A 27,925-nucleotide genomic window follows, 5' to 3' on the forward strand; every position below is an offset into this window, starting at 1 on the left:
ACTATATAAGACTATAAATCTTTAATCTATAAGCATTAGATTTTGGTCACAGTTTTGGCTAAATATTTAATTTTTAAAAGATTAAGCTAAAAGGTGTATTATTTGGTACTACACTCATTGCTATTGCTATTATTCTTTTGCTGCTAGAAGTTGAAAAGTTTGTTTCCTTATTGAGAATATAAATAAAACAAATTACTTTGTGTTAACTTTCAATATAGACCAGGTCTTTATGCTATGTTTCTTGGGCAGGGAAGAGGAGGTCTTACCTGGATTATGTTGCACAAAACAAACAAATGAAAAATAATGTAATAGCCAAGCTCCCCCCTTGACCCTGCAAATAGCTTATAGAAGTAGCCTGAGAGTATCATATTATAATTATTCTGCTTAATTTGCTCTTTATTTAGATTTAAAATACATCTTTCATACATTGTTTAAAAGGAAAAAGGAATCATGTCAAAATGTTTCAGGAAATGATGTAAGTTAGATATAAAGAACATAGTTCTGATTTTGAAGTGTTAGTGGAACTCAAACAGAAATGATTAGTGCTCTCTTAAGATCATGACATGATTCTTAAAGTGGCTATTTCAGAGCCTAGAAATAACACTGTGTTGCTGACTAATGTCTACAGAGTACTGCAAAAGATGCTGAATAGAAAAGCAGGTGGTGTGAAAATTTTAATTTTTAAATAGCAAAGCCCCTGTCTGGGTATTGTCAGTAACTTTCAGAAATCCTAGAGAAAATGATGATTAGGTCAACACAAGGAAAACAGCAATTAACAGAATAGGAATTGCAAAGAGCTTCAGCCAATGGAAAAAGAAGCAAGGCTTCTGAAGTCTCCCGACCACTCGTGTCTGCATGGGTTTCAACGACCGGTCCCACTGGGTCAGGATGGCATTTCTGGCTCCTGGCCACTGCCCTGGGCCCACCAGCCTAAACTGGTAGGGACTACAAGGGCCAAAATAAACTTCCATGGCCAATTTGGGATCTGTGAGAAACAGCCATGGGATGTTGGGCTTTGCCCCAATGAAGGAGGAGAGTTCATCCATATAAACAATGTAATCTGTCTGTATGGTTTCGCTTTTGCCAAACCTGGAGATGGGAGAGAAAACACCACTGTGGATACCCAAACTCTGTGTAGAAACAGAACAGAGAAAATGGCTCGCAACTTTATATCAGTGAGAATTAACATCAATCTCTCTCTCTTTCTAAAAAAATTTCCCACACTACCCTGACAGACAACATCAATTTCTTGTATAAGGAGAATGTCATTTGTTTATCCTGTACTTTGTGGTTTTTTTAAAGAACTTTCATATTGGTTTCATTTGGAAATACCCCAACACTGCAATGCAGCTAAGAAAGACATTTTTTAATCCTTATTTACAAATGGATAGATTGCCTCTTGCTCAAGTGACCCTTCTATAATAGTTCATGGCCACTGAGCTAATTAGTGACAACTAGAAATGGAGCCCAGTTCTCCAGATTCATTCTCACTTTTCTGAGTCATTTTCATTAGAGGTATACCTTTGAAATATCCTCTACATCTTAGAGGATTTATGGGCTAGAGAATGGAAGTCCACATCCGTGTGTTCCCAAACTCCTCTGATTTCAAATCCTTTCTGGGTCTCCTTTCTATGATATATATTACAGGAGGCATGGAGGGCTAAAACTGTCTATGTAATGTAGATTCTCAATCCTATTATTTACTCTGTGCCTTGTACTAAAAAGAACTTAATACAATGTCAGAAGCAACGTAGGTCTTCAATTAATATTTGTTGAATGGATGAATATAGCTTGTAGTTGTCATTCCAATGATGTCATTCAGGATAATTTAAGATTAAAACAGTTCCAAGCATTCATAAATTCTCACTTTTCTATGGAAATCCTACACTCCTATTACAATAGGTACTCTTACCATTTGCGCTTTTTCTCCATTTTCTCATTAATATCATTCATCATGTCTTCCATAGAAGGCAAAGTACAAGTTCCTGATAAAGAAGGAAAGACACGATGGTAATTAAATGAGTCTGGCATAGGACCAGCCTGTAATTTTCCCTTTTTAATAATGAGTTATGAATTACATTAATTGGTGTTCATTTTCAGACAGACGTCAAATTCAGTTCTAGTCTTCTCAGAACTCATATTTGTCATAATAATTAAAAAACATTACCTAAATAGCTTTGCTCTTAAACTGGTTACAAGATGTTTCAAAACAGTTTCATAGATATATTTTAATCTCAGTCATATTTTAAGAATGTTGTCTTTTAAATTATAGCCAAACAGAGGTGAATTGGCATCACTTTTCCAAGATTTATGAAGAAAAATCTTCATAGAAATTAATCCTGCTTTGCCAGAAAATGGAATTTCCAGAAGATAAGATATAGAATTTGGTGAAGGGCTAAGTTTTTCTATGGAAAGCCAGTAGTTCTTGAATATGACTGAGGATATGGACTGTCCACAAGTCACCAAGGACATAAGGGAGACCCAGGAGACTAGATCTGACTTGGGGCTGCCCCAGGATCCAGGTTTACATAAGTTTGCAGAGTTCTCTAAAACCCAGACCAAAACAGCCTTTTGTGTCCAGAAATACTTCAAATTTAGGATGATTTCTTTGGTAATCTTGGAATCAACTTGAAAGAGAATAAAACTCTTAGCCCAGATATGATTACTCAAGACCTACAATGGCTTGCTTAATTTCCCATTTCTACAGTTCTTACAGGGAGGGTCACTTGAACAGCTTTTGTAGATATGGTATGGTTCCAGGCCTTGGAACTTGTCATGCTTTTCAGAGGAAGAGATTGAAAAGAAAGAGACTGTTTTTTAGCCTGCCAACTACTGCCATTGGGTTGCTTGTAACTAGCCCCTCTTGTCTTGGTACTCTGGTTTTCCAAATCTAGGTTGTTTGCCTTGTGTCTCATTTCCCTTAAGACAGCCTGTGCCATGTACATCAATTTTCCCCATAAATTGCCTTGTTTCCTTTCTTCAGAGCCCAAGTTACAACTCTTGTCCTCATAGAGAGTAAGGGTCCCACCCTTCCTTTAATGCCAGCCTCTCTGGGTCTGAACCCTAAGTGGAATCCTGAGTGAAATTTCATGCCATTACCTTCCTGGCTACCTGGTCGTGTGATCTGCATCTCCCCACAACTGTATTCCAGCCTGCTGCTGGGGGATGCTGCCTGCCTTTCTTGCCTGACCCCAATCAAGTTTGTTGTTTCCTTTGTAAAATATAAGAACTCAGTATTCTTATGTATTACAGACTGATCATCTACTACACTGAGCACTTTCTGTCTCTATTGATCCACTGTTTGTTCTTAGCACTTTCTGCCTCTGTTGATCCACTGTTTGTCCTTTTTTTGTCAGGGAAGAAAATAATAGTAGAAAAACCATTACCTTTCAGCAATCATATTTTCCATGACTGTGGATATTTGAAGTTGGCTGGATGTTGGCTCGTAAACATATTTTCTTATGAACTTTTCAAGCACTGTAATTCTACTGAGTTTTGCAATCATAATTTTATAAAGTTGTCATTCACTTAGTCTTAAGTGGATGTAAGCTTTGGTGGTCTCAAGTCTAATAAATGATCTTGGGTAATTATCAGCTGTAAGAAGTTGTAAGTCACAAAATACCTCCTCTAATAATATCTTGTAGTATTTCATACAATAATCCAAACTGGTATACTTTAAATTGCTAACAAAATATAGCACCAAAGAATATAGAATTATAAATTTTCAAAACTGAAGGGGACCTTGTAACTAGGATTATTGTTTTCACAAAGATCCAAAGTTATTGTCACTGGCATTCATCTTCGCAATCCATGAGCCTCTTTATTGACTTACCCTTTATTACTTGTGCTGCCCAGCGGGACTGGAGGTCAACTGTGGGAATGGCAGCCCCAAGGGACTGGACAAAGCCAATCACTGCTATGGTTGACTTCTCAAGTAGAGGAGGAAATACTCCTTTAAATAAAATGATCTCATTGTTTCTGCTTTTGATGATAGACTCATCAAGGAAGGGGTAGGCAAAACTATACCCTGTTGCAAAGATTACACAGTCAATGCCCTCAAATATGGTCCCATCCTCAAAAATGGCCGAGGTCTCTGTGAATTCCTTCACGTTAGGCTTTACGGACACAATGCCACACAGAATGCTTGCTGGAAGCTCATCATTAAATACAGGCTCTTTCCTCAGGACTCTGTATGGAAAACAGAGACAATTATTGGAAGTGTAATATTTCCCTCTTGTTTCATTGGTCCATATATAAATTGATAAGGAAGGAAAAAATGACCCAAGATTTTTTTTTCTGAGCCATAGAGTACCTCCAATATGGCTGAAGAACAAAATTGATGGGAGGCAACATTGGGAAGTAAGAGAAGTTGTTATTTGCTGGCCCCATCTCTATTTTCTGTGATCCTTCTCTTCCATGGAGCTCATTCCAAATCCCGGAATAAAGGCTTATGCCCAGTTCCCTGTTAAAGCCTGTTTCAGGAAAAACTCTGAAGTGAGGGTACCTCGGTGTTTACATTTTTAAAGTTGCTACTTATTCAGTGGGAACCTTGATAAGATTATGTTTTTTAAATTCTTGGTGTCTCATATTTCTCATCTGGAATGTCAGTAATGTTTGTACTACCTCAGAAGTTCCCTAAATGATATAAAGAGTTTTGCACAGTCTCTAGCATATGCATAGAGCTCGAAAATGTTAACTGTTATTCTTAATTCAGTATACTCCAAGGTGGTCATCATACTGTGGAGAAGACCAAATAGGAGGAGGAAAGTCAAAGGTGTGAGAGCTGCAGCTGGGCTCTTGAGGGATGAAGTATGAGCCCCATGCAGACAGAGGCACCAGTCAGGTGAAGGAGGGAGCACCCAGGAATTTAAATAAGGCCAGAGGGAGGGTGCCAGTTTGAGGCTTTGGCGACTGCAAGTCTGGAAATAGAGAGCTTTGGACTACTTTTTATTCAATAATATCTGTAGTGGGAGCAGAGAAATCTGAACCCAGGGATGAATGTGAATACAGTTGAAGGAAAGAGTGTTGTTTTTGTATGGCTGTGGGAGCTGTGAGAGAGTGCTACAGGCAGATTCCACTGGAGAACAAACTGAGCTGGACAATGAGATTGGTTGGAATCTTACTGGAAAAAGGCTTGACTCACTTGCACTTATTACCTGCCATTTATTTGAAACCTGTGGCCATCAGGTTTTTACCTCCACCATCACCACGCTGAAACTACTCTTGTCAAGGACATCAGAATCAGGCTCCCAGATCCAGTGGTCCACCCTCACTTTCCCTTTTACTCAACTTAGCATTTAACATAATTGATGGTTTCCTCTTTCTTGAAACACTGTATTCATTTTGTTTCCAGGTCATCACTCTCTCTCAGTTCCTTTCCTACTTTGCTGGCTATTCTTTTTCTGTCTCCCACAGAAGTCTTCTCTTCTCCTCTTCCTGACTTCTGACAATGGCATACCTCAGGACTCAGCCCCCAGACCTTTAGTCTCCTCCATTTACACGCATTCTTCAAGAGATGTCATCTAGTTCCATTTCTTCAGGAAAAATTTTCTCATGACTCCAAAGTTTTAACTTCTGGTTTGAGCCTCCCTCCTGTCTTGTGTTTCCCACTGCTGGCTCAACATTCTTCTACTGGAATGTCTAATAGGCATTCCAACTTTAATATGTCTAAAACTGAACTTCTGTTCCTCCTGCAGTTTTTCACATTTTAGTAAATGTCAATGTCATCCTTTTTCAAATATCTTGAAGACATTCTTACTCCCTCCTTGCTCTCTCATCCTCTATCCAGTCCACAGAAAATCCTATTTGGGTCTACCTTCAAGCTATCCAGAAATCTGCCCAATTCTGACCACTCACTGCTAACAATTTTGGTCCAGACCAACATCCCCTCTGATTCAGGTTTTTGAGAGTAGCTTTTTACCTGGTCATTTCACTTCCTTCCTTGCCCTACCCTTACATTGAATGATGACCACAGCAGCCGATCAATCTCTGCAATGCTAATTTAGGTCTTGTAATTCATTTGCTCAGATGCCTGCTGTAATTTCCCATTGCTTTCAGAGTAAAAGCCAGAGTCCTTACAATGATCTACAAGGCCCACGCCATCCAACAATTTTTATGTCTCTGGTTTTATCTCCTGGCATTCTCCCCTCATTCTCTTTTCTCAAGGAAGAGAAGCCCCATTGTTGTTTGTTGATCATGCCAGCCCTGCCCATAAATGCCCTGGCTGTGTCCTCAGTCTGGAATACCCTTCCCCTGAGACCCTCATGGCTCATTCCTTCAACTCCTTCAGAGGTTTTCTTAAAAGTCTCCTCCCTGAGACATACTCTGAGGACTCTATTGGAAATTGTCCTGACAGCACTTGCCATTACCTTTATCTGCTTTGTTTTCTTCCCCAAAGCACACATCGCCATATGATCTTATGCTATTGTTTGTCTGTTTCCCACCACTTAGAATGTAGGTTCCATGAGGACAGGGATTTTTGCTTGTTTTGTTCACTACTATATCCACAGGGCTAAACACAGGACGTGGCATATAATAAACGTGTAATAAATGTTTGTCAAATTAATGAATTCACTTTGATGTAAACAGCTCGTAACTTGGGTTTTTCACCTCTTGTCAAAGTCATTTCTTGTTATGTTACTGGCTTGGAGGATGTTATAGGAGAAGATGGGAAGGAGACTGAAGATGCAAGCATTGGTAAGTATGTGTTTAGTGAGAGAGGTCCATTAAGGGGTGGGTGATGAAACGAAAAGGGAAAGGTAGGACATGAAACGTTCTCCTGATGTGCTTAACTTTGCCATTAAGTGACAGGTAGTAGAGCAAGTGGCCAAGAGTGAGAGGCTCTAGAATCAGCAGATCTGGGTTTGTTTTGAACGCTGCTTCTACTTCCTGGCCGTGGGACCTTAGTAAAGTTATTAACTACACTGAAACGCAGTTATCTCATCTCTAAAATGGAGATACTAATAGAGCTCTCTTCATAATTGTAAGGATAAAATGAAATAATATATGCCAGAGCCTTAGCAGAGTCTTGCTAAATCTCTGACATGTATAAAATGCTTAAAAGAGGTTAACTTTGATTATCATTACTCCCGGGACTAATTCCTGAGGCATTATATAATTTTCCAGCTGTGTAAATATAGTAAGGAGGATTGCAAAATAGGAAATCACTCTTAATTTGTGCAGTTCTTTATCTTCTGATATATGAGTTGTGATTGCTAATACTATGTTTTGGGCTTACAGGACATTAAGGGTTGTTGACACTGAACTAAAAGCCAGCAGGCATATCACGTTTAGCTCTGCATTACCCATTTAAAGGCATCAAGCCATAGTTTTCATGCTTGAATCTTGCATTCATCTGCTTCACGTACAACCAGTCAGAGATGGCTGTCGGTAAATTGTTCTTGAGGAAGGTTCCAAATCGAGTGACGAGCAGCATGTCCCAAGGATAACCATTGTCCCAGACCCGGCTCATCACCCAGGAGCCACTTCTGGAACTGATCATGACCTTAAAAAACAGCAATTCAACCATGAAATTAGTGACCATTTGTAGTGGATATTCTGGTGGGCACCCCAGATCCCTCTTGAGGAATGGATCTATTACCCCAGCTGCAGAAAGTGGTGTCAGAAGACATCTCTCAGCTGTCAGTCCTTTTTGACCATTGCTTTGGCTGAAGAGAGGGGCCTCACCCAACATCTTCTACTCTTTCTGAGTTTCCTCCATCTAGTGACTGGTCAATGCAGGTGTATAAAGGCCCAGTCCCTCACCTCAAATTGGGGCAATGCCAAAGGACCATCCCAGCTTCAAAGTAAATGGAAGCTTCCTTCCCTTCCTGTGGAAGTATTGATCCTGAGAGTGTTCCCAAATAAATGTCTGAACTTTACATCTACATCTTAGGGTCAGCCACCCTGTCACAGTGCTGCAGGCAAATTTTCATATTTTAATCAATCTCTGCTACAGGTGACTAATAACTGAATTCTAGTCATGTTTTCCCTAGCGCTTATCTAACTATTGCTGTCTACAAATAAGCAATTATGATCTCAAAATAGGCATTTTAAAGCAAAATGCCTGCTACTATCTGGAAAGAAGGTGAGAAATTTGGAATCAGAAAACCATACGCTCAAACGCTGGCTCTCCTACTTATTAATGATGTGATTTGAAAAAATTCCTTTAACTTCTCTAATCTTGTTCCCTCATTCCTAAAATGGAGAGAATCAAATTTGCCTCATCAAATTTGTGTAAGCGTTAATTCGATGTGATAAACTATGTCACATGGCTAATGTTACCTGGCAGATAGTATGTGCTCAGTAAATGTCAGTTTCCTTTCCTTCCCCTTCTGTTATGCTAATCCATAATAGTGTAGTTTTCAGGCTTTCTTTGTCTTTTTTAAAACCAATTTTTATACGCCATATCACTTCAAGGCATTTGTTATAAGAGAAACTAGACAAGAAGAGACTAAAGGAGTCCGGGCATGGTGGCTCACGCCTATAATCCCAGAATTTTGGGAGGCCTAGGTGGGCAGATCATCTGAGGTCAGGAGTTCAAGACCAGCCTGGCCAATATGGTGAAACCCTGTCTCTGCTAAAAATACAAAAATTAGCTGGGTATGGGGTGTGGTGGTGGGTGCCTGTAATCTCAGCTACTCAGGAGGCTGAGATGGGAGAATTGCTTGAACCTGGGAGACGGAGGTTGCAGTGAGCCGAGATTGTGCCACTGCACTCCAGCCTGGGCAACAGAGTGAGACTCTGTCTCCAAAAAAAAAAAAAAAAAAAAAAAAAAAAAAGAAGAGACTAAAGGATCAATTAATTAAATAGCCTCTGGAATTGATCTTCCCTTTAATGTATCACATATGCAAATAATCACATATACAAATAGAAATCTCTGAAAACTATGAGTTCATCATAAATTTCCTAAACCCAAGAAGCTGAAATAATGATTTACCTTTATTTACACAGAAATCTATTTTATCCTGTCATTCAAGTCCTTAAAATATGTGATATAATCTGATCCCAATCTTTCTTTCCTGTAACGCAATCTTATGACTACTGTTCCTTGGATTCGGAAGCTTTGGCTTTCAGTTCTGTAACCCTTCAGTGGCTCAAACATTAATTTTCTCAATGACTTTCAAGAAGACAATTGACATTTCTGGTCCTCATTTATCCTTTCTGTTATAAAACTACTTTCTTCCCACAAGCAAAGGAGCCCATTTACAGGAAGGTATTTGAGTACCATAATGCATCATACAAATTGTTAGCATTAAGAACCTCCATTCCAGCAAGATGAAACTATAACCTACAATAGTAAAATATACAATGCTCATTTTCTTGTCTTCTTGCCTCTGCTTGTGGCATTTCCAATTCTAAGAACAGCTTCTGTCGCCTCTTCAGTCTCATGATTTATATTTATTGTTCAAGGACTGGTTCTGTTCTACCTCCTTTGTGAAGCATCCAGTTTTGGAATCATAGCATTTAGTGCCTGAATCACTTGTTTATCCTTTTTTCCAGTGGCAGCTCTTGTTCCAGAGCAGGGATCATGCCTGTTATGTTCACCACTGTCTTCAGCACCCAAGCCAGTGCCTGGCACATAGTAGGCCCTCAATAAGTAGTCATTGAATAAATGTGTGCATGCATCATAAATGAATGAATAAGTGAGCCTCTCTGTATTGCTTAAGTCTTGTTCAAAAGCTTTAACTTTATAACAAGCCCAGAAGTAGGTTCTATTTTTATCTGTTTTACCATTGAGAAACCTGCCTCAGGGAGATTGAAGGACTTGCCCGAGTCTAAGAGTCATAACCTTAACCCTAAATCTGTGCTAGTTTTAGAGAAATTGATCCGAGATATTAGGCATCAAATGTCTTGAAGAAGGAGATTGTTGAATGACAGTTACTCCTTGCTGATATTCTGCCTTTGTCTATGAAGTGATTTAAAACCTCACCTGTTACTTGGGGAAGCTCAGCTATGTGAAATACCACTTAGTCTTTACATCAGATACCCTTCCCTCCTCCCCCACATTTCATATCACACCTTTCAAACGATAATAACTCTTCTGTCAGTAACGAGAGTCACCCGAGTACCCGGGGAGTAGTACCTGTTCTGCTGTGCGGCTGAGTTCTGTGGCAATATCACAGCCCGAATTCCCCAGGCCAACCACCAGGACACGCTTTCCATTGAATACACCTGGTTCTTTATAGTCCCTGCTGTGGAAGCATTTGCCTTTAAAGTGGTTTAGTCCTGAGTGAAAAGTGAGAAATATATGGCAGTTTGAGTCATATATTTAAACAAAGACTTTAACAGAAGCGACCTTGTGAATAGATGCAGTCACAATAATGTGCTATTTTAACACACCAAGCATATTAGATATAACAGAAGTATATCTAATTTAACCTGCTTATACTTTTAGAAAAAAGAAGACATTATCAAGATATTCATTTTTGTCAGTTATGTGGCTAGCAGCTTAAATTTTGGCCTTACCTGGAAAGGACTCTTTTGGTAGGTTGGGATACACATGATGTCCGGAACAAACCATTACAGCATCAAAGACAGCCGATTCTTTTTTACCATCCCTTTCAGTGGTAACATCCCACTGGCCAGTAGTTGCAAAATCAGGACGTTTATTTACACTGGATACAAATGTCTAAGAGAAATACAGAAAGAAATCCCTCTTTTCTATGCTAGCAAATGGTTTTGGCAGATACAGTATGAAAAAAGAGAAGTGGGTTAAGAAAAATATTTAATGATTAAGATACATATTACAAATTTAAAATTCCCTCAGAATAAATCAAAACACTAAATGGTATCTGTCTATTTGTCCCTGCATGATTTCTTGTGCATAACCAGTATCTTCCGGAGTACAAGAGTGACACCCCTTGGAGATATGGCAGTGAATTCAATTATAATTTATAAGAGGTGCACATCACATATACTAGAAAATCTGATGGCCAATGATGTTCTGGATCACATTCCTGTATGTTCTGGTTCAGTATATTAAATAACTCAAAGATAGATGTACTGAACCAGAATATATGAAAACGTGATCCAGAAAATTATTAGATTTGTTACATTAAAGTTAAAACTATTAAATTCAAATTTCTAACACACTCCTAGGTGACGCTGATGTCACTTGGACTATACACTGAGTAGCTTTGACTAGATTATCGATAAATATTTGTTCACAGCTAAATGGCTGCCTGTTGGTGTGCTCCCTGTTTTAAAAAAATCTTTCAATTCTTCTGATTATATTGGAAAAAGAATCTCTATTTGGTATTAATTGTTCTTAAAAACTTTATTATGTACTATTTCATACATATAAGAAAATACACAAACACATATATGTTACATTTTTGTTAGTTATGAAATATAATAAAATGAGCACTTATGGACTCATAAGACCTAATACATAATTTGTTTAGAATAACTGTGGGATTAGTTAATTAGTTATGCTATTATATATGGCAACTTTTTTTTGGATAGGTTTCTGTTTGCTGCTGGTTTACAGAAATGCAATTCATTTTTATATATTGATCTTATATACCACCACCTTGCCTAACTCTTTTTGTATTGCTATGAATTCTAGTAATTTATATATTCTTTTGGATTTACTACATAGAGAATCACATTATCTTCAATAACTGTGTTTTACTTTCTTTTGAGTTGTCATTCTCTTTATTTTTCTTTACTTACTGCACTGTTTCTTAAATTTCTTAAGACTATTGAAAAGAAGTAAGTGCTATTGATAATAGTAATTAGGAATTCTTATCTTGTTCTGAAACTTTAAAGTGAATGCTTCTAACTTTTCATCCTTTAGCACAGCACTGACCAGTACCAATATAGTATGAGCAACATATGCAATTACAAAATTTCTAAGACCGGGCATGGTGGCTTACGCCTATAATCCCAGCGCTTTGGGAGGGTGAGGCAGGTAGATCACCCGAGGTTGGGAGTTCGAGACCAGCCTGACCAACATGGAGAAACCCCATCTCTACTAAAAATACAAAATTAGTTGGGCATGGTGGTGCATGCCTGTAATCCTAGCTACTTGGGAGGCTGAGGCAGGAGAATCACTTGAACCTAGGAGGTGGAGGTTATGGTGAGCCGAGATCACACCATTGCACTCCAGCCTGGGCAGCAAGAGGGAAACTCCGTGTCAAAACAAACAAAAAAAATTCTAATAGTCACATTAAAAACTGAAAAAAATGTATAATTTAACTCAATCTGTCTGATATGTTAACATTTCAAAATGTAATTAAAATTTATTAATAAGGTACTTTACTTTCCTTTTTTATAATAAGACTTGGAAAGTTTTTGTATATTTTATACTTATAGCACATCTCAGTTTTGTGACTAGTGGCTACTATATTGAACAGTGCAGATTTAAGATAAATTAAGATAAAGATTAAGATAATGTTTGCGTATGTTTTGCTGGTTCAAGACAATTCTGCTCTAAGTTTGGCGAGAGTTTTCTTTTGATTTTCTTTTTTTATCTTTCACGCATAAATAGGTGTTAAATTTCAGTTAATGTAACTGAATTTTAAATTCTGAATTTGTTAAATAAACGTGGTTTTCTGCCTATAACAGGTTATTGTAGTAAAATATACATTTATATTTCTTAGTATTAAAATACTCTTGCATACTTAGGCCAAACTCAATCAAGACAGTTAATCTCTTTTTTTTTATATTATACTTTAAGTTTTAGGGCACATGAGATACCATCTCACACCAGTTAGAATGGCGATCATTAAAAAGTCAGGAAACAACAGGTGCTGGAGAGGATGTGGAGAAATAGGAACACTTTTACACTGTTGGTGGGACTGTAAACTAGTTCAACCATTGTGGAAGTCAGTGTGGCGATTCCTCAGGGATCTAGAACTAGAAATACCATTTGACCCAGTTAATCTCTTTTAATACTCTGTTGGATTCATTTTTGAAGGATTTTTACATTGATTTTCATGAAGGAGATTGGCCTGTAATTTTCCTATTTCATATTATCTTGTCTGCTTTTGATGTAAAGGTAATAATGTCATAAAATAACTTTGGAAATCATATCTCATTTTCAAGTCTCTGAAAGTTTCTAAAATATTGAAATAACTTGTTCACTGCAAGTTTGGAAGTACTCACCCATGGAACTGTTTATTTTCTTTATGGGAAGATTTTTAATTTCTAGGTCAAAAGAACTATAAATCATCAAACGACAATTCAGGCTTTCTACTTATTATTAAGTGAGTTTTGATAAGATTTGTTTTAAAAAATTGAGAAAATTTAACCAACTTAAAATATTACTTGGCAAACACTTTTATAGTATTCTTGTTATATTTTTTAATTCATCTGTATCCATTTTGTCTATCCTTTCCTTTGCAATATTATTTATTTGTGCCTTTGATTATTTTTTCCTTACACTGCCAGCTTTTTATCTATTGTTTATTTATTTATTTTTTGAGATAGGGTCTCACTCTGTCACCCAGGCTGGAGTGCAGTGGCGTGATCTCAGCTCACTGCAACCTCTACCTCCCGAGCTCAAGCAATCCTCCCACCTCAGCCTCCCTAGTAGCTGGGACCACAGGCATGTGCCACCACATCCAGCTAATTTTTGTATTTTTTGTAGAGACATGGTTTCTCCATGTCACCCAGGCTAGTTTCCAACTCCTGGACTCAAGCAATCTGCCTGCCTTGTCCTCCCAAAGTGTTGGGACTATAAGATGGGCCATTGCACTTGGCTCCTGTTGTTTATTTTATTAGTCCTTTCAAATAATTAACTTTCAATTTGTACATATGCTTTTTTACATTTTATAAATTTATTTTTATATCCCCTTCATTCTATGTTCTTTGAGTTTATTCTGTCTTTCTTTTACTAATTTCTTAAACTTTCTTACCTTATTTTTAAACTTTTTCATTTTCTAATATAAACATTTACATTTATAATTTTCATGAAAATATAGCTTCCTATGTTTCCCACAAGTATTGATACATAGACTAAATTAACATTCAGTTATAGATATTTTTAAATTCCCATTGAAATTTCTTCTTTGACCTATATGTTATTTAGATAAAAAGAGTTTTAAATTTCCAAATTCACAGGTATTTTACATTTATTTCTTTGGTATTGATTTCTAAATTAGTAGTGATTTAGTCTAAGAACTGTAGGTGGTCAAATTTTGTGAATTTTCTATGTATCCTTGAGAAGAAGGTAATTCTCTAAACCTAGAGTTAGAGAGGCCACACTGTTACAAATGTTGACAAATTAGAAAGGGAAACTGAAAGGAACAAATGAGAATCCAGTAGTAGACATAGACTTCTTCAGCATTATGACAAGAGCTAAATTGTTGATAACATCTTACCTTAAATTGTATGTACTTCAGGAGGTTCTTTTCTTTGGCAAATGCAATGATATATTCCTGGATCTTGCTGTTGTGCATAAAGTTGGGGAAGTCATCGGGAAATGGGAAGTCTGGGAAACACATCATCTCTTTGGAAGAGTTGGAAAAGACTGATTTGTAAATGCTAGCCCTGCCCTCCTCTGCATGGTCCTGTGAATGTATAGTATCAAATGGAAGCGAATTGGTAAATGAGTATACTGATCATGGTCAGGGCTGGTTCCAAGTAATTACAGTCATCCCCTTGGTATCTATGGAAGGTTCCAGGACCTCCGTGGTTACCAAAATCTACGAATGCTCAAGTCTCTTATATAAAATGATATAGTATTTTCGTATAACCTATATACAGATACTTTAAATCATCTCTAGGTTACTTATAATACCTAATGCAATGTAAATGCTTAATGAATAGTTGTAGTGTATTGTTTTTTTATTTTTATTTTTGGATTTTTTTAATCAATGGTGGGTTGAATCTGTGGATGCAGAACTTGCAAAAACAGATGGCCAAGTGTATACTTATTTGAGTCATCCTTTATCCACAGTAAATTCGGTAAGACACACATAAATTAACTTCACTTCAACAATTGATGCTAATCATGGAAACTTACTAAGGGAACTTAGGATATGGAAGAATACCTTTCTTAATATCTTTTAAGAAAATATATCTTAATCTTTTCTAAGGGAAACAAATTTTAAATTTCATTATGTCCTTTAGGCCTATGTAACTAGAATCCTTTCATTCCCTTGAACCATTAAATATGGTGACAGAGATTTTTCAAAATTCAACCTTGCATAATTTCAATGTGTCAACTCATGAGCACAAGCATCTAATGGTCAATTTATAAAAGCAAACAGTAACAAGAGGTTGCAACTATTGATCAGATTTGTAAATGTAAGCATTTTAAGACCTAATTTTAAAAAAATTAACCTTAGAATTTCTATAATGTATAAAATAAGGTTAACTATTTTGAATCTAACACAGAATTTATGGGCATTGCATGCCTTTTAAGCACTTATGTAAGTAACAAAGTTTTAGCTTTCAATGATGTAAAAATATCTGAATTTGCTTTAACTCTAAGGAATTATAGAACTATGCTAATAAAGCCTTAGAGGAAATGTTAAGTGATGATGAATAAAGAAAAAGAACATTGAAGAAAGAATGATCAGCAATGAGAAGGTTAGGATATTGTGTTGTGGTTCTTTAGCCACACACTGAAATAAACTGGGAGCTTTAAAAAACACACTGAGCATTAGGTCCCACTCTCAGAGAATTTGATTTAATTGACAGCAAGTTTTAAAAGCTCTTCAGGTAATTTTAAGGTGCAGCCAAGTTTGTCAGTCACAATGTAGAGTTCAACAAATAGAAGCTCATGACCAACAGGCTACAGTTACTGCGGAAGAGCTTACCATAGGACACATCTGTTACAGCTGTGAGCTCTGCAAAGCAAGCTGTTGAATGAATAAAAGGCATTAAGTTAAAAAAAAAAAACTGGTTGGAGCATGATTAGGAAGAGGTGGAGCCTTGGTTTAGCTCTGTTGAAGCACCAAGGTACTTACATCTCAAGTTTCATGATGAAAGATCAGATTGTAGATCTCTATGTGTAGTTGCTAGTTCATAGTGGAAAGTACTGAGCACTAGAAACTTCTAATTAGAGCTCATCTAACTCAAAGTTGTCAGGGCTCCCAGAACATGAAATTTTAGTATAATATTGGAATATTACAATCACATCAAAAGCCAATGTGGCTGCAGTTTCATTATTGACAAATAATTAATTGGCAGATTAGTTGCCATGTTCATTTCAGAAAGCAGCGTGTTCTTTAAATAGGACATGAGTTTTCTGCTGCTCACATGGTTTGTTGACTCTGCTATAGGCATGTGGGATGGGGAAGTGCAAAAATTTGTAGCTTTCTGTGAGTTGGGTAAGTTTAAAGAGATGATAATCAGCATAAAGAGAGAAGAAACATTAAAGAAAAAAATTGATACATAGTCCAGAAAAAAATCAGAGGAAGTTAAAAAAGGGAGGTATTCCCAGAAGAAAGCCTCTATTCATAAAACTTCATGCAAAAATTCATATGATTTACTGATTTATTGTTTGGGGAGCTCCTGAGAAAAGAGGACATTTTACCCAGATCCGTGGCCTATTCAGAAATGTGCCCTGTGATTAGGCCGCAGATCTGGGTGAAATGTCCTCCTTCTGTGACCAAAGAAGGTGAGGGAAATACATCATCGTGGCTCTAGATCAGGGTTAGAAGTCAGAACTAGAAGGGCATAGAAAGTGCTGTAGTAAACAGCTCCAACAGTTTCAACTATATGCACCCTTAGTGTTAGCTAAGTTTTAACCAATGTTTGGATCTCTCTGAAATTTAAAAAAAGTTAAGATAATGTAAAATGATGATGTTAGAAACCAAAGGGAAGGCAAATACAAAATTAGAACAATTTTATAACAATCTTATAATGTGAATACTCAGCCTATTGCTGCAGACTTCTAGTGATCTGAGAAACACTGCTGTTTGCTCCATCATTTGCAATCTATAAGCCCCCTCACAGTAGTAAAATAGGAAACGCTGAAAAACCAAAGGTATTAGTTTCTTGTGGCTGCTGTAATAAATTACCACAAAGTTAATGGCTTAAAATAATAGCAATTGATTCACAGTTCTAGAAGTCAGCAGTCGGGAATCACTATCAGTAGGCTGAAAACAAAGTGTGACAGTACCATGTTCATTTTCAGAGGCTCCAGGAGAGAATCCATTCCTTGCCTCTTCTGGCTTCTGGTGGATGCTGGCATTTCTTATTTTTTTCAGTGGCAAGACCCCTCTTGTACGCCTTCACTCATGGCTCCTCTGGCCATCATCAAAGATAGAGCATGGCATCTTCAAATTTCTCTCTTTCTGTTGAGGTCATCACATCACCTTCTCTCTTCTCTTTGTGTTAAATCTCCCTCTGCCTCTCTCTTTTAACGATGCATTCATTATAGCATTTGGGGCTCACCCACATAATGCAGAAAAATCTCTCCATCTTAAGATTTTTAACTTAATTATATGTGCAAATACCCTTTTCTCTTGTAAGTAAGATAACATTTACAGGTTCCAGGAATTTGGATGCGATATCTTTGAGGAGGGGCATTGTTAAATTGTTCAGCCTATTACAGGCCATCCTCTGGTTCCCAAGGATTCACATCCATCCCATCTGCAAAATACATTAACCCAATCCCAACATCCTCAAAGTCTCAACCCATAGCAGCATGAAATCATGTCTCAACTCTCATTTATATATTTTCAATTCAAAAGTCCAAAATCTCATCATCATATAAATTATCTAAATCAGGTATAAATGAGACTCTGGATATGGACCAGGATGAGGCAAAATTTCTATCTGTGAATCTGTGAAACTAGAAAACAAGTTATCTTCTTCCAAAATACAATGGTGGGACAAGCATGGGTAACCGTTATCGACATTCCCATTTAACCAGGGAGGAAAAAGGAGGAAAGAAAAGAATCACTAATCCCAAGCAATTTTGAAATCCAGTAGGACAAATTCCTTTAGGCTTGAAGGCTTTGGCTCGGGCCTCTGCCCTCAGGGCCTGAGGCTCTACCCTCTGGGCTATCCTTTCTTTTTCTTGAAGGGTAGCACATGTTGCAGTTCAGTTTTATCAACCTATGCTGCCAGGTTCAAATTTTAAAGCCTTCCTCGAGCAGCAAGAAAAGACAAATTAGCTGTCTTTCGCTGTGTTCCTCTCAATAGCCATATCAGCAGTGCGTTCTATCTTCAGCAACGTCTTGCAAACTAAATTTGAGTATGAGGCTTTGGTTAAGATCACTGTGTATAAGATATGGCTGGCCAGGAGTGGTGGCTCATGCCTATAATTCCAGCACTTTGGGAGGCCGAGGCGGGTGTATCACCTGAGGTCAGGAGTTCGAGACCAGCCTGGCCAACATGGCGAAACCCCATCTCTACTAAAAATACAAAAATTAGCGGGGCGTGATGGCACACACCTGTAATCCCAACTACTCGGGAGGCTGAGGCAGGAGAATCCCTTGATCCCAGGAGGTGGAGGTTGTAGTGAGCTGAGATTGTGCCATTGCACTCCAGCCTGGGCAACAAGAGAGAAACTCTGTCTAAAAAAAAAAAAGAAAAAAAAGAAAAAAAAAAAAAAAAGAAAGACATGGTCAGCTCAATAGGCCACTTGGTGAAATGGCAACCAGCAATTTACAAAGGAGTTAAGAATAGACTGGAGAGAAAGGCAAGCTTGAATTGGGATCTTTTCTCCACCATTATCAGCTGTATGATTTTTTTCTTTTCTTTTGAAGCTTCAAATTCATTTGTAAAAGGAGAGAAAATATACCTAGCTTATAGGATTACTATAAATATTTAATTAAATAGAAAAAGTCATGTGTCATATAGAAAGTGCTTGATAAAATAGCCCTAAGTTTGGCCACAAAGAAACAAAAATAACAACAACCAAAAAGCCCTAAGAATCACCAGTGTGTTAATCTGAAGCCCTGTCAACACATTTTAATAACATACAGTAGGCTCCACAACATTGTATAAGATGCTGGGGGGTTTCACACCACACCTAATCCAAAACTGACCACATAGTTGGAAGTAAAGCACTCCTCAGCAAATGTAAAAGAACAGAAATTATAACAAACTGTCTCTCAGACCACAGTGCAATCAAACTAGAACTCAGGATTAAGAAACTCATTCAAAACCGCTCAACTACGTGGAAACTGAACAACCTTCTCCTGAATGACTACTGGGTACATAATGAAATGAAGGCGGAAATAAAGATGTTCTTTGAAACCAACGAGAACAAAGACACAGCATACCAGAATCTCTGGGACACATTTAAAGCAGTGTGTAGAGGGAAATTGATAGCACTAAATGCCCACAAGAGAAAGCAGGAAAGATCTAAAATTGACACCCTAACATCACAATTAAAAGAACTAGAGAAGATATATCTCAAAATAATAAGAGCTGTTTATGACAAACCCACAGCCAATATCATACTGAATGGGCAAAAACTGGAGGCATTCCCTTTGAAAACTGGCACAAGACAGGGATGCCCTCTCTCACCACTCCTATTCAACATAGTGTTGGAAGTTCTGGCCAGGGAAATCAGGCAGGAGAAAGAAATAAAGCATGTTCAATTAGGAAAAGAGGAAGTCAAATTGTCCTTGTTTGCAGATGACATGATTGTATATCTAGAAAACCCCATCGTCTCAGCCCAAAATCTCCTTAAGCTGATAAGCTACTTCAGCAAAATCTCAGGATACAAAATCAGTGTGCAAAAATCGCAAGCATTCTTATACCTCAATAACAGACAAACAGCCAAATCATGAGTGAACTCCCATTCACAATTGCTTCAAAGAGAATAAAATACCTAGGAATCCAACTTACAAGGGATGTGAAAGACCTCTTCAAGGAGAACTACAAACCACTGCTCAACAAAATGAAAGAGGACACAAACAAATGGAAGAACATTCCATGCTCATGGATAGGAAGAATCAATATTGTGAAAATGGCCATATTGCCCAAGGTAATTTATAGATTCAATGCCATCCCCATCAAGCTACCAATGACTTTCTTCTCAGAATTGAAAAAACTACTTTAAAGTTCATATGGAACCAAAAAAGAGCCTGCATTGCCAAGTCAATCCTAAGCCAAAAGAATAAAGTTGGAGGCATCACGCTACCTGACTTCAAACTATACTACAAGGCTACAGTAACCAAAACAGCATGGTACTGGTACCAAAACAGAGATATAAACCAGTGGAACAGAACAGAGCCCTCAGAAATAATACCACACATCTACAACTATCTGATCTTTGACAAACCTGAAAAAAACAAGAAATGGGGAAAGGATGCCCTATTTAACAAATGGTGCTGGGAAAACTGGCTAGCCATATGTAGAAAGCTAAAACTGGATCCCTTCCTTACACCTTATACAAAAATTAATTCAACATGGATTAAAGACTTAAATGTTAGACCTAAAACCATAAAAAACCTAGAAGAAAACCTAGGCCATACCATTCAGGACATAGGCATGGGCAAGGACTTCATGTCTAAAATACCAAAAGCAATGGCAACAAAAGCCAAAATTGACATATGGGATCTAAATAAACTAAAGAGCTTCTGCACAGCAAAAGAAACTACCATCAGAGTGAATAGGCAACCTACAGAATGGGAGAAAATTTTTGCAATCTACTTATCTGACAAAGGGCTAATATCCAGAATCTACAAAGAACTCAAACAAATTTACAAGAAAAAACACCCCATCAACAAGTGGGCAAAGGATATGAACAGACACTTCTCAAAAGAAGACATTTATGCAGCCAACAGACACATGAAAAAATGCTCATCATCACTGGCCATCAGAGAAATGCAAATCAAAACCACAATGAGATATCATCTCACACCAGTTAGAATGGCGATCATTAAAAAGTCAGGAAACAACAGGCGCTGGAGAGGATGTGGAGAAATAGGAACACTTTTACACTGTTGATGGGACTGTAAACTAGTTCAACCATTGTGGAAGACAGTGTGGCAATTCCTCAGGGATCTAGAACTAGAAATACCATTTGACCCAGCCATCCCATTACTGGGTATATACCCAAAGGACTATAAATCATGCTGCTGTAAAGACACATGCACACGTATGTTTATTGCGGCACTACTCACAATAGCAAAGACTTGGAACCAACCCAAATGTCCAACAATGATAGACTGGATAAAGAAAATGTGGCACATATACACCATGGAATACTATGCAGCCATAAAAAATGATGAGTTCATGTCCTTTGTAGGGACATGGATGAAGCTGGAAACCATCATTCTCAACAAACTATCACAAGGACAAAAAACCAAACACCACATGTTCTCACTCATAGATGGGAATTGAACAATGAGAACACTTGGACACAGGAAGGGGAATATCACACACCGGGGCCTGTTGTGGGGCGGGGGGAGTGGGGAGGGATAGCATTAGGAGATATACCTAATGCTAAATGACAAGTTAATGGGTGCCGCACACCAACATGGCACATGTATACATATGTAACAAACCTGCACATTGTGCACATGTACCCTAGAACTTAAAGTATAATAAAAAAATATATTTATATTTTTCATATAATTATATTAATTATATATTTTTAATGTCATTATATTAATTATATATATTTTTAATATAATTACATTAATTATATATATTTTTAATATAATTATATTAATTATATTTTTAATATATAATATATATGATGTATTTTATATATATAACATATATAATATATATGATGTATTTTATATATATATAACATATATAATATATATGATTATATATAACATATATAATATATATGATTATATATAACATATATAATATATATGATTATATAATCATATATAATATATATGATTATATATAATCATATATAATATATATGATTATATATAACATATATAATATATATGATTATATATATAACATATATAATATATATATTATATATATAACATATATAATATATATGATTATATATATAACATATATAATATATATGATTATATATAATCATATATAATATATATGTTATATATAACATATATAATATATATGTTATATATAACATATATAATTATAAATATATAATTTTAATATTTATATATTTTATATATTTATATATATTTTATATATTATATATAAATATATTACATATTATATATTTATACATTATATATAAATAAATTATATATTATATATGATATATAAATATTGTATATAATATATAAATATTATATATAACATATAATATTTATATATTATATATAATTTATATATAATATATATAATTTATATATATAATATATATAATATTATATATAATTATATAATATATAATATGTATAATTTATATATAATATATAATATATAATATATAATATTTATATATACTATATAATATATAAATGTATATTAATATATAATTATATATAATTATATATTATATATTATATATTAATATATAATTATATATAATTATATATTATATATTATATATTAATATATAATCACTTATATATAAATATTAATATATAATAATTAATTATATATAAATATTAATATAATTAATTATATATAAATATTAATATATAATTATATCTAAATATTAATATATAATTATATATAAATATTAATATATAATTGTATATAAATATTAATATATAATAATTAATTATATATAAATGTTAATATATAATAATTAATTATATATAAATAATATATTATATATTAATATATAATATATAAATATATATTTTTATATAGTATATATTTATATATTAATATATAATATGTAGATTAATATATAAAATATATATAAAATATATCTATATAATTATAAATATATAATTATAATACATAAATATATATTATACATAATTATATATTATATTATATATTATAATTAGATATAATGATATATGTATTATGATATATAATATATAATCATATCTTATATATATTCATATTATATATAATTATATATTTATATATATTTAATATATAAATATATAAATATATATTTATATTTTTTATAAATTTAATATATATAAATATACATTAAATATATATTTATATTATATATATATATAAAAGAAACATACCATATTTTTAAAAAAAGATGCTGGGTGGTTTCAAGAGTTTTTTGCAGCCTGCAAAATATCTATATTAATAAGAATGATATCTCGTCTTTATAATATTTAAACGGCTGTTACAGACACTGTTTCATTAAATACAACCTTTTCATTGAGGTAAATAATATAATACTGATTTTGCATTTGAGGAGGAAATAGTGGCTTAAAAGGGTCATTAATCTTCCTAAATTTGCATATATATTAATGGGTTTATCAGAAGAAGAAAAATAAGACTCAGGCAATAAGGCTGGAAGACTGTACTGATTGAGTGGAGAACATAGGGAAGCCCCATTCCTGCTGCTGTTTGGCAACACATGAAGTGATTTAATGAGTGCATACATGCATGTCTGCTAATAGAACCCTTATTACAAATGCACGGGACAAAGGGGCATTGAGGAACTTCAAAGCAATTCTCAGTTTTGTAGTTTCACAAGACCAAAGTCAGCACCTGAAACTTTAAAATCCATGGTCCCAATCACTTTGGTAGCCTCACCAAATGAATGGGAAAAGCCAACAACAATGGAAAAATTATCTAGGAACCCATTTAACCAGAGGTGCAAGATCTCTTTGGGGAAAACCACAAAACGTGAATAAAAGAAATTGTAGCTGACACAAATGGTAAAACATCTCATGCTCATGGATTGGAAGGGCCAATATCATTAAAATAACCATATGCCCAAAAGACTTAATGCAATTTCTAACAAAATATCAATGCCATTTTTTACAGAATTAGAACAATTCTAAAAATTCATATGGAACCAAAAAAGCCCAAATAACCTCAGCAATTCTAAGCAAAAAGAACAAAACTGGAGGCATCATATTACCTGACTTCAAATTATACTACAAGGCTATAGTAATTAAAATAGCATGGTACTGGTATAAACATAGACACATAGATCACTGGAACAGAATAGAGAAGTCAGAAATAAAGCCTCATCCCTATAGCCAACTGATCTTCAGCAAAGTTGACAATAGCATATGCTGGGGAAAGGACACCCTATTCAGTACATTGTGCTTGGAAAATTAGATAGCCATATGCAGAATGAAAGTGGACCCGTATCTCTCACCATATACAAAAATGAACTCAAGAGAGATTAAAGACTTAAATGTAAGACCTGAAACTATAAAAATTCTAGAAAAAAATAGGTAAAACTCTTTTACCTAGACTATGACTAAGAATTTATGACTAAGGCCTCAAAAGCAAATGTAATAAAAATAGACAATCTAAAAATCTTTTTCACATAAAAAGAAATAATTAACAGAGTGAACAGACTACCTTCAGAATGGGAGACAATATTTGCAAGCTATGCATCCAACAAAGGACAAATATCAGAATTTATAAGGAACTCAAGCAACTCAATTTTAAAGAAGCACAGATAACACCATTACAAAGTGGAAAAAGGAGATAAATAAGCATTTTTCAAAAAAAGACATACCAATGGCCAATAAACATATGGGAAAATGCTTAACATCACGAATTACCAGAGAAAGTGCAAATTAAAACCGCAATAAAATACTATCTTACACCAGTCAGAATGGCTGTTATTAAAAAGTCAAAAAGGCCAGGCGCAGTGGCTCTTGCTGGTAATCCCAGCACTTTGGGAGTCCGAGGCCGGCAGATCACCTGAGCTGAGGAGTTTGAGACCAGCTTTGTCAACATGGTGAAACTCTGTCTCTACTAAAAATACAAAAATTAGCTGGGTGTGGGCACCTGTAACCCCAGCTACTCGGGAGGCTGAGGTAGGAGAATCGTTTGAACCCAGGAGGTGGAGGCTGCAGTGAACTGAGATGGCGCCACTGCACTGCAGCCTGGGAGACAGAGTGAGACTCCAACTCAAAAAAAAAAAAAAAAAAAAAAAAAAAGATATTAGTGAGTATGTGGAGAAAAGGAAACACTGTTGGTTGGAATATAAACTATAGAAAACAGTATGGAGATTTCGCAAAGAATTAAAAATAGAACTACCATTTGACCCAACAATGCCCCTACTAGATATCTATCCAAAGGAAGTCATTATATAAAAAAAATTCCTGCACCCATATGTTTATCGCAGCACCATTCACAATAGCAAAGAAATGGAATCAACCTTGTTGTCCAATAAGGATGATTGGATAAAGAAAATGTGGTATATACATACATATATGTATATATACACACAGACACATATACATATATATGTATGTATATATGCACACACCATGGAATACTACCCAGCAATAATACAGAATGAAATTATGTCTTCTGCAGTAACATGGATGGGACTGGAGGCCATTATCTTAAGTGAAATAACTCAGAAACAGAAAGTCAAATACCACATATTCTCTCACTTATGATTGGGAGCTACATAATGTATACACATTGACATAGAATTTGGGAATAATAGACATTGGAGACTTGGAAGGGTAGGAGAGTGGGAGGGGGTTGAGGTATGAGAAATTACTTAATGGGTGCAATGTACATTATTTGGGTCATGGCTACACAAAAGCCCAGACTTAACTGCTATACATTATATCCATGTAATAAAACTGCACTTGTACCCCCTAAATCTGTAAAAAAAAGATGTGAAAAGTTATTGTGTTTTAAATGAGTAAATAATTATAACTACATAAACCTAACTAATATTTACCACTAATTTTATGTCCAAGTGGCTCTTATTAATGATCTATCAAGGGAGAACTGTAATGGAGAATTTCAAAGCCCATTGTCTAATTTACTTCTGACTTGCAAGGAGGTTACTTTCCAACCTGCTCTTGACACTGTACTTAGTGGATTCCAATTCTAACAGATATGATAACTGCCATGGTAGCAGGTTTGGAAACCTGTGTGCACACAGCGTGCTCTTATACACTTCCCAACCTATTTTCCTGTCTATTACAACAACATGCTACTCACTGAAAATTTCCACAGGCCCCCAATGTCATTGCTCTTCTCAAAGCAGGTGGGCTCCAGCCCCTCTTCCAGACAGCTCCTGATGGAGGCCAAGCCACTCACACCAGCTCCAATGATGGCCACTTTCTTCCCCATGGTCACCTGTGCAAAGGCCCAGAGAACATTTCCAGTAACAACATTGCTGAAAATTTGTTTACTTATTTATCTATTTATTTTGATTTCACTCTTTGGCTTAATAAAACTTTACTTTTTAATAAACACTGGCTGAGTATGGTAGCTCACGCCTGTAATCCCAGCACTTTGGGAGGCTGAGGTGGGAGGGTCACTTGAGCCCAGGAGTTTGAAAGCAGCCTGGACAACAGAGTGAGACCCTGTCTCCACAAAACAAAACAAAAAACAAACAAACAAAATCAGCTGGGTGTGGTGGCACATGCCTGTACTCCCAGCTACTCAGGAGGCTGAGGCGGGAGGATCACTTGAGTTCAGGAGTTCCAGGCTGCAGTGAGCCGTGATTGTACCACTGCACTCCAGCCTGGGTGACAGAGTAAGACCTTGTCTCTAGAAAACAAATTCCTTTTAGTGATCTAACTACATTTTCATTTCTCTCTAATTTCTAAAGAGAAAGTTTTCTTCTGAAGAAAAATAAGCACTTTGTTTTTAGTCATCAGCTCTCCAAAATTAAGAGACTGATGACCCAGCATACATATTTATCTTTTTTGCTTTTGGACTTTGTCATTTACTGTCTACCAAAAAGAGTAAGCAGAAGAAATAAAGATTCGCAACTAAAACACCTGTAGACACATCCACCCACCCACCCACATACATATGCCTGTATATGGGAATGAAGAAACACATATGTATATGTATACACACACACAGTCATACACACACACACACACACACACACACACACAATCTGTATCTTCTTTTTACTTAGATACGGATAATGAGGAACAAGGTCTGAAGATGTCTGTATTTCAGTGTACCAGGTAGTCACCCCTTCTCCCCATCAATAATGTTCTTCACCTTCTCAATTAAAAAGACAAGTAAATGGTGCATACCTATAGTCCCAGCTACTCTGGGATTATATAGTCCTGTTGAGCTGGGGTATCGCTTGAGCCCAAGAGTTTGAGGCTGCAGTGAGCTATGGTTACAGCACTGCACTGTAGCCTAGGTGACAGAGTGAGACCTTCTCTCCGGGAGGTGGTGGGGGAAAGAATTCATGTTCTTACCTAAAAACAGTTTTTTCCCACTACCTTCAGCGTCCATTCCCCTCTAAGAAAATTACGTTTCCTAACTTTTTTCTGTTCCTGACACTGTCTTTAGGCTCTACCACTACTTCTTTCACTACTTTTTTTTTCTTTTTAGGCAAAATCACATAGCTATGCAGGGAAATAGACTTGGATGATTAAACATCATGATCCGTGATTCCCAGAAACAAACAAACTGCCTGAATTATATCATTCTCATTCTAGCCATACTTGGTATAAAACTACAGCATGCTCCTTCTTCATTTACCCATCCCACCCTCAACCCTTTACTATATCACCTTTTATTCTTTTTCTTTTCTTTTCTTTTCTTTTTTTTGAGACGGAGTTTCGCTTTTATCCAGGTTGGAGTACAATGGTGTGATCTCGGCTCACTGCAACCTCTGCCTCCCAGATTCAAGTGATTCTTCTGCCTCAGCCTCCCAAGTAGCTGGGATTACAGGCATGCACCACTACGCCTGGCTAATTTTTGTATTTTTGGTAGAGATTTGGTTTCACCATGTTGGTCAGGCTGGTCTCGAGCTCCTGACCTCAGGTGATCCACCCGCCTCAGCCTCCTACCTTTTTAATTTTCCTACCCGTTCTTTGCCTTCTTTTCTTCTGTGTGTCTACGTCCTGTCCAACCGTCTGGGCAGTTTGAAAGAGAAAATGTTCTAGTGAGCCTACATATTAGGAAGATTGTTGGAAAATGGGAGGAGCTGCTCTTAAAGAGATAC

General features: G+C 36.0%; 1 protein-coding gene and 1 non-coding gene across 5 annotated transcripts; one reads left to right on the forward strand and one right to left on the reverse strand.

Moving 5' to 3' along the window:
• Window positions 1-369: 369 nt before the first annotated feature.
• Window positions 370-27,887, reverse strand: FMO3 (flavin containing dimethylaniline monoxygenase 3). 4 transcript variants are annotated; one of them, XM_009437681.5, is made up of 9 exons: window positions 27,788-27,887; window positions 25,945-26,082; window positions 14,328-14,516; window positions 10,468-10,630; window positions 10,085-10,227; window positions 7,305-7,504; window positions 3,833-4,188; window positions 1,913-1,985; window positions 370-1,089 (listed from the first exon to the last, which is right to left on the reverse strand). In XM_009437681.5, the coding sequence occupies exons 2-9, from the start codon at window positions 26,074-26,076 to the stop codon at window positions 747-749; spliced, it is 1,599 nt and encodes a 532-aa protein (XP_009435956.2). In that variant the 5' UTR covers window positions 26,077-26,082; window positions 27,788-27,887; the 3' UTR covers window positions 370-746. The 4 variants fall into 4 exon arrangements, with proteins under 4 accessions (XP_009435956.2, XP_016818222.1, XP_009435962.2 ...); XM_016962733.3 differs by having other exon boundaries at window positions 27,771-27,877; XM_009437687.5 differs by lacking the exons at window positions 25,945-26,082; window positions 27,788-27,887 and adding an exon at window positions 17,078-17,550.
• MIR1295 (microRNA mir-1295) lies at window positions 16,478-16,555 on the forward strand. The gene has a single exon (NR_035648.1). It is a non-coding gene; the product is annotated as a microRNA mir-1295 (primary transcript).
• Window positions 27,888-27,925: the final 38 nt, after the last annotated feature.

The sequence above is a fragment of the Pan troglodytes genome, chromosome 1 (assembly GCF_028858775.2).
Source record: "Pan troglodytes isolate AG18354 chromosome 1, NHGRI_mPanTro3-v2.0_pri, whole genome shotgun sequence".
Taxonomy (NCBI): domain Eukaryota; kingdom Metazoa; phylum Chordata; class Mammalia; order Primates; family Hominidae; genus Pan; species Pan troglodytes.

Bases quoted from the DNA above. Each gene is read 5' to 3' on its own strand.
- FMO3 (XM_009437681.5), bottom strand. From the start codon at position 26,076: ATGGGGAAGAAAGTGGCCATCATTGGAGCTGGTGTGAGTGGCTTGGCC. The intron at 7,505-10,084 runs GTACTACTCCCC...CTGTTTTTTAAG, and splicing joins TCAGCCGCACAGCAGAACAG to GTCATGATCAGTTCCAGAAG. The intron at 1,090-1,912 runs GTAAGAGTACCT...TCCCATCTCCAG, and splicing joins ATGGAGAAAAAGCGCAAATG to GTTTGGCAAAAGCGAAACCA.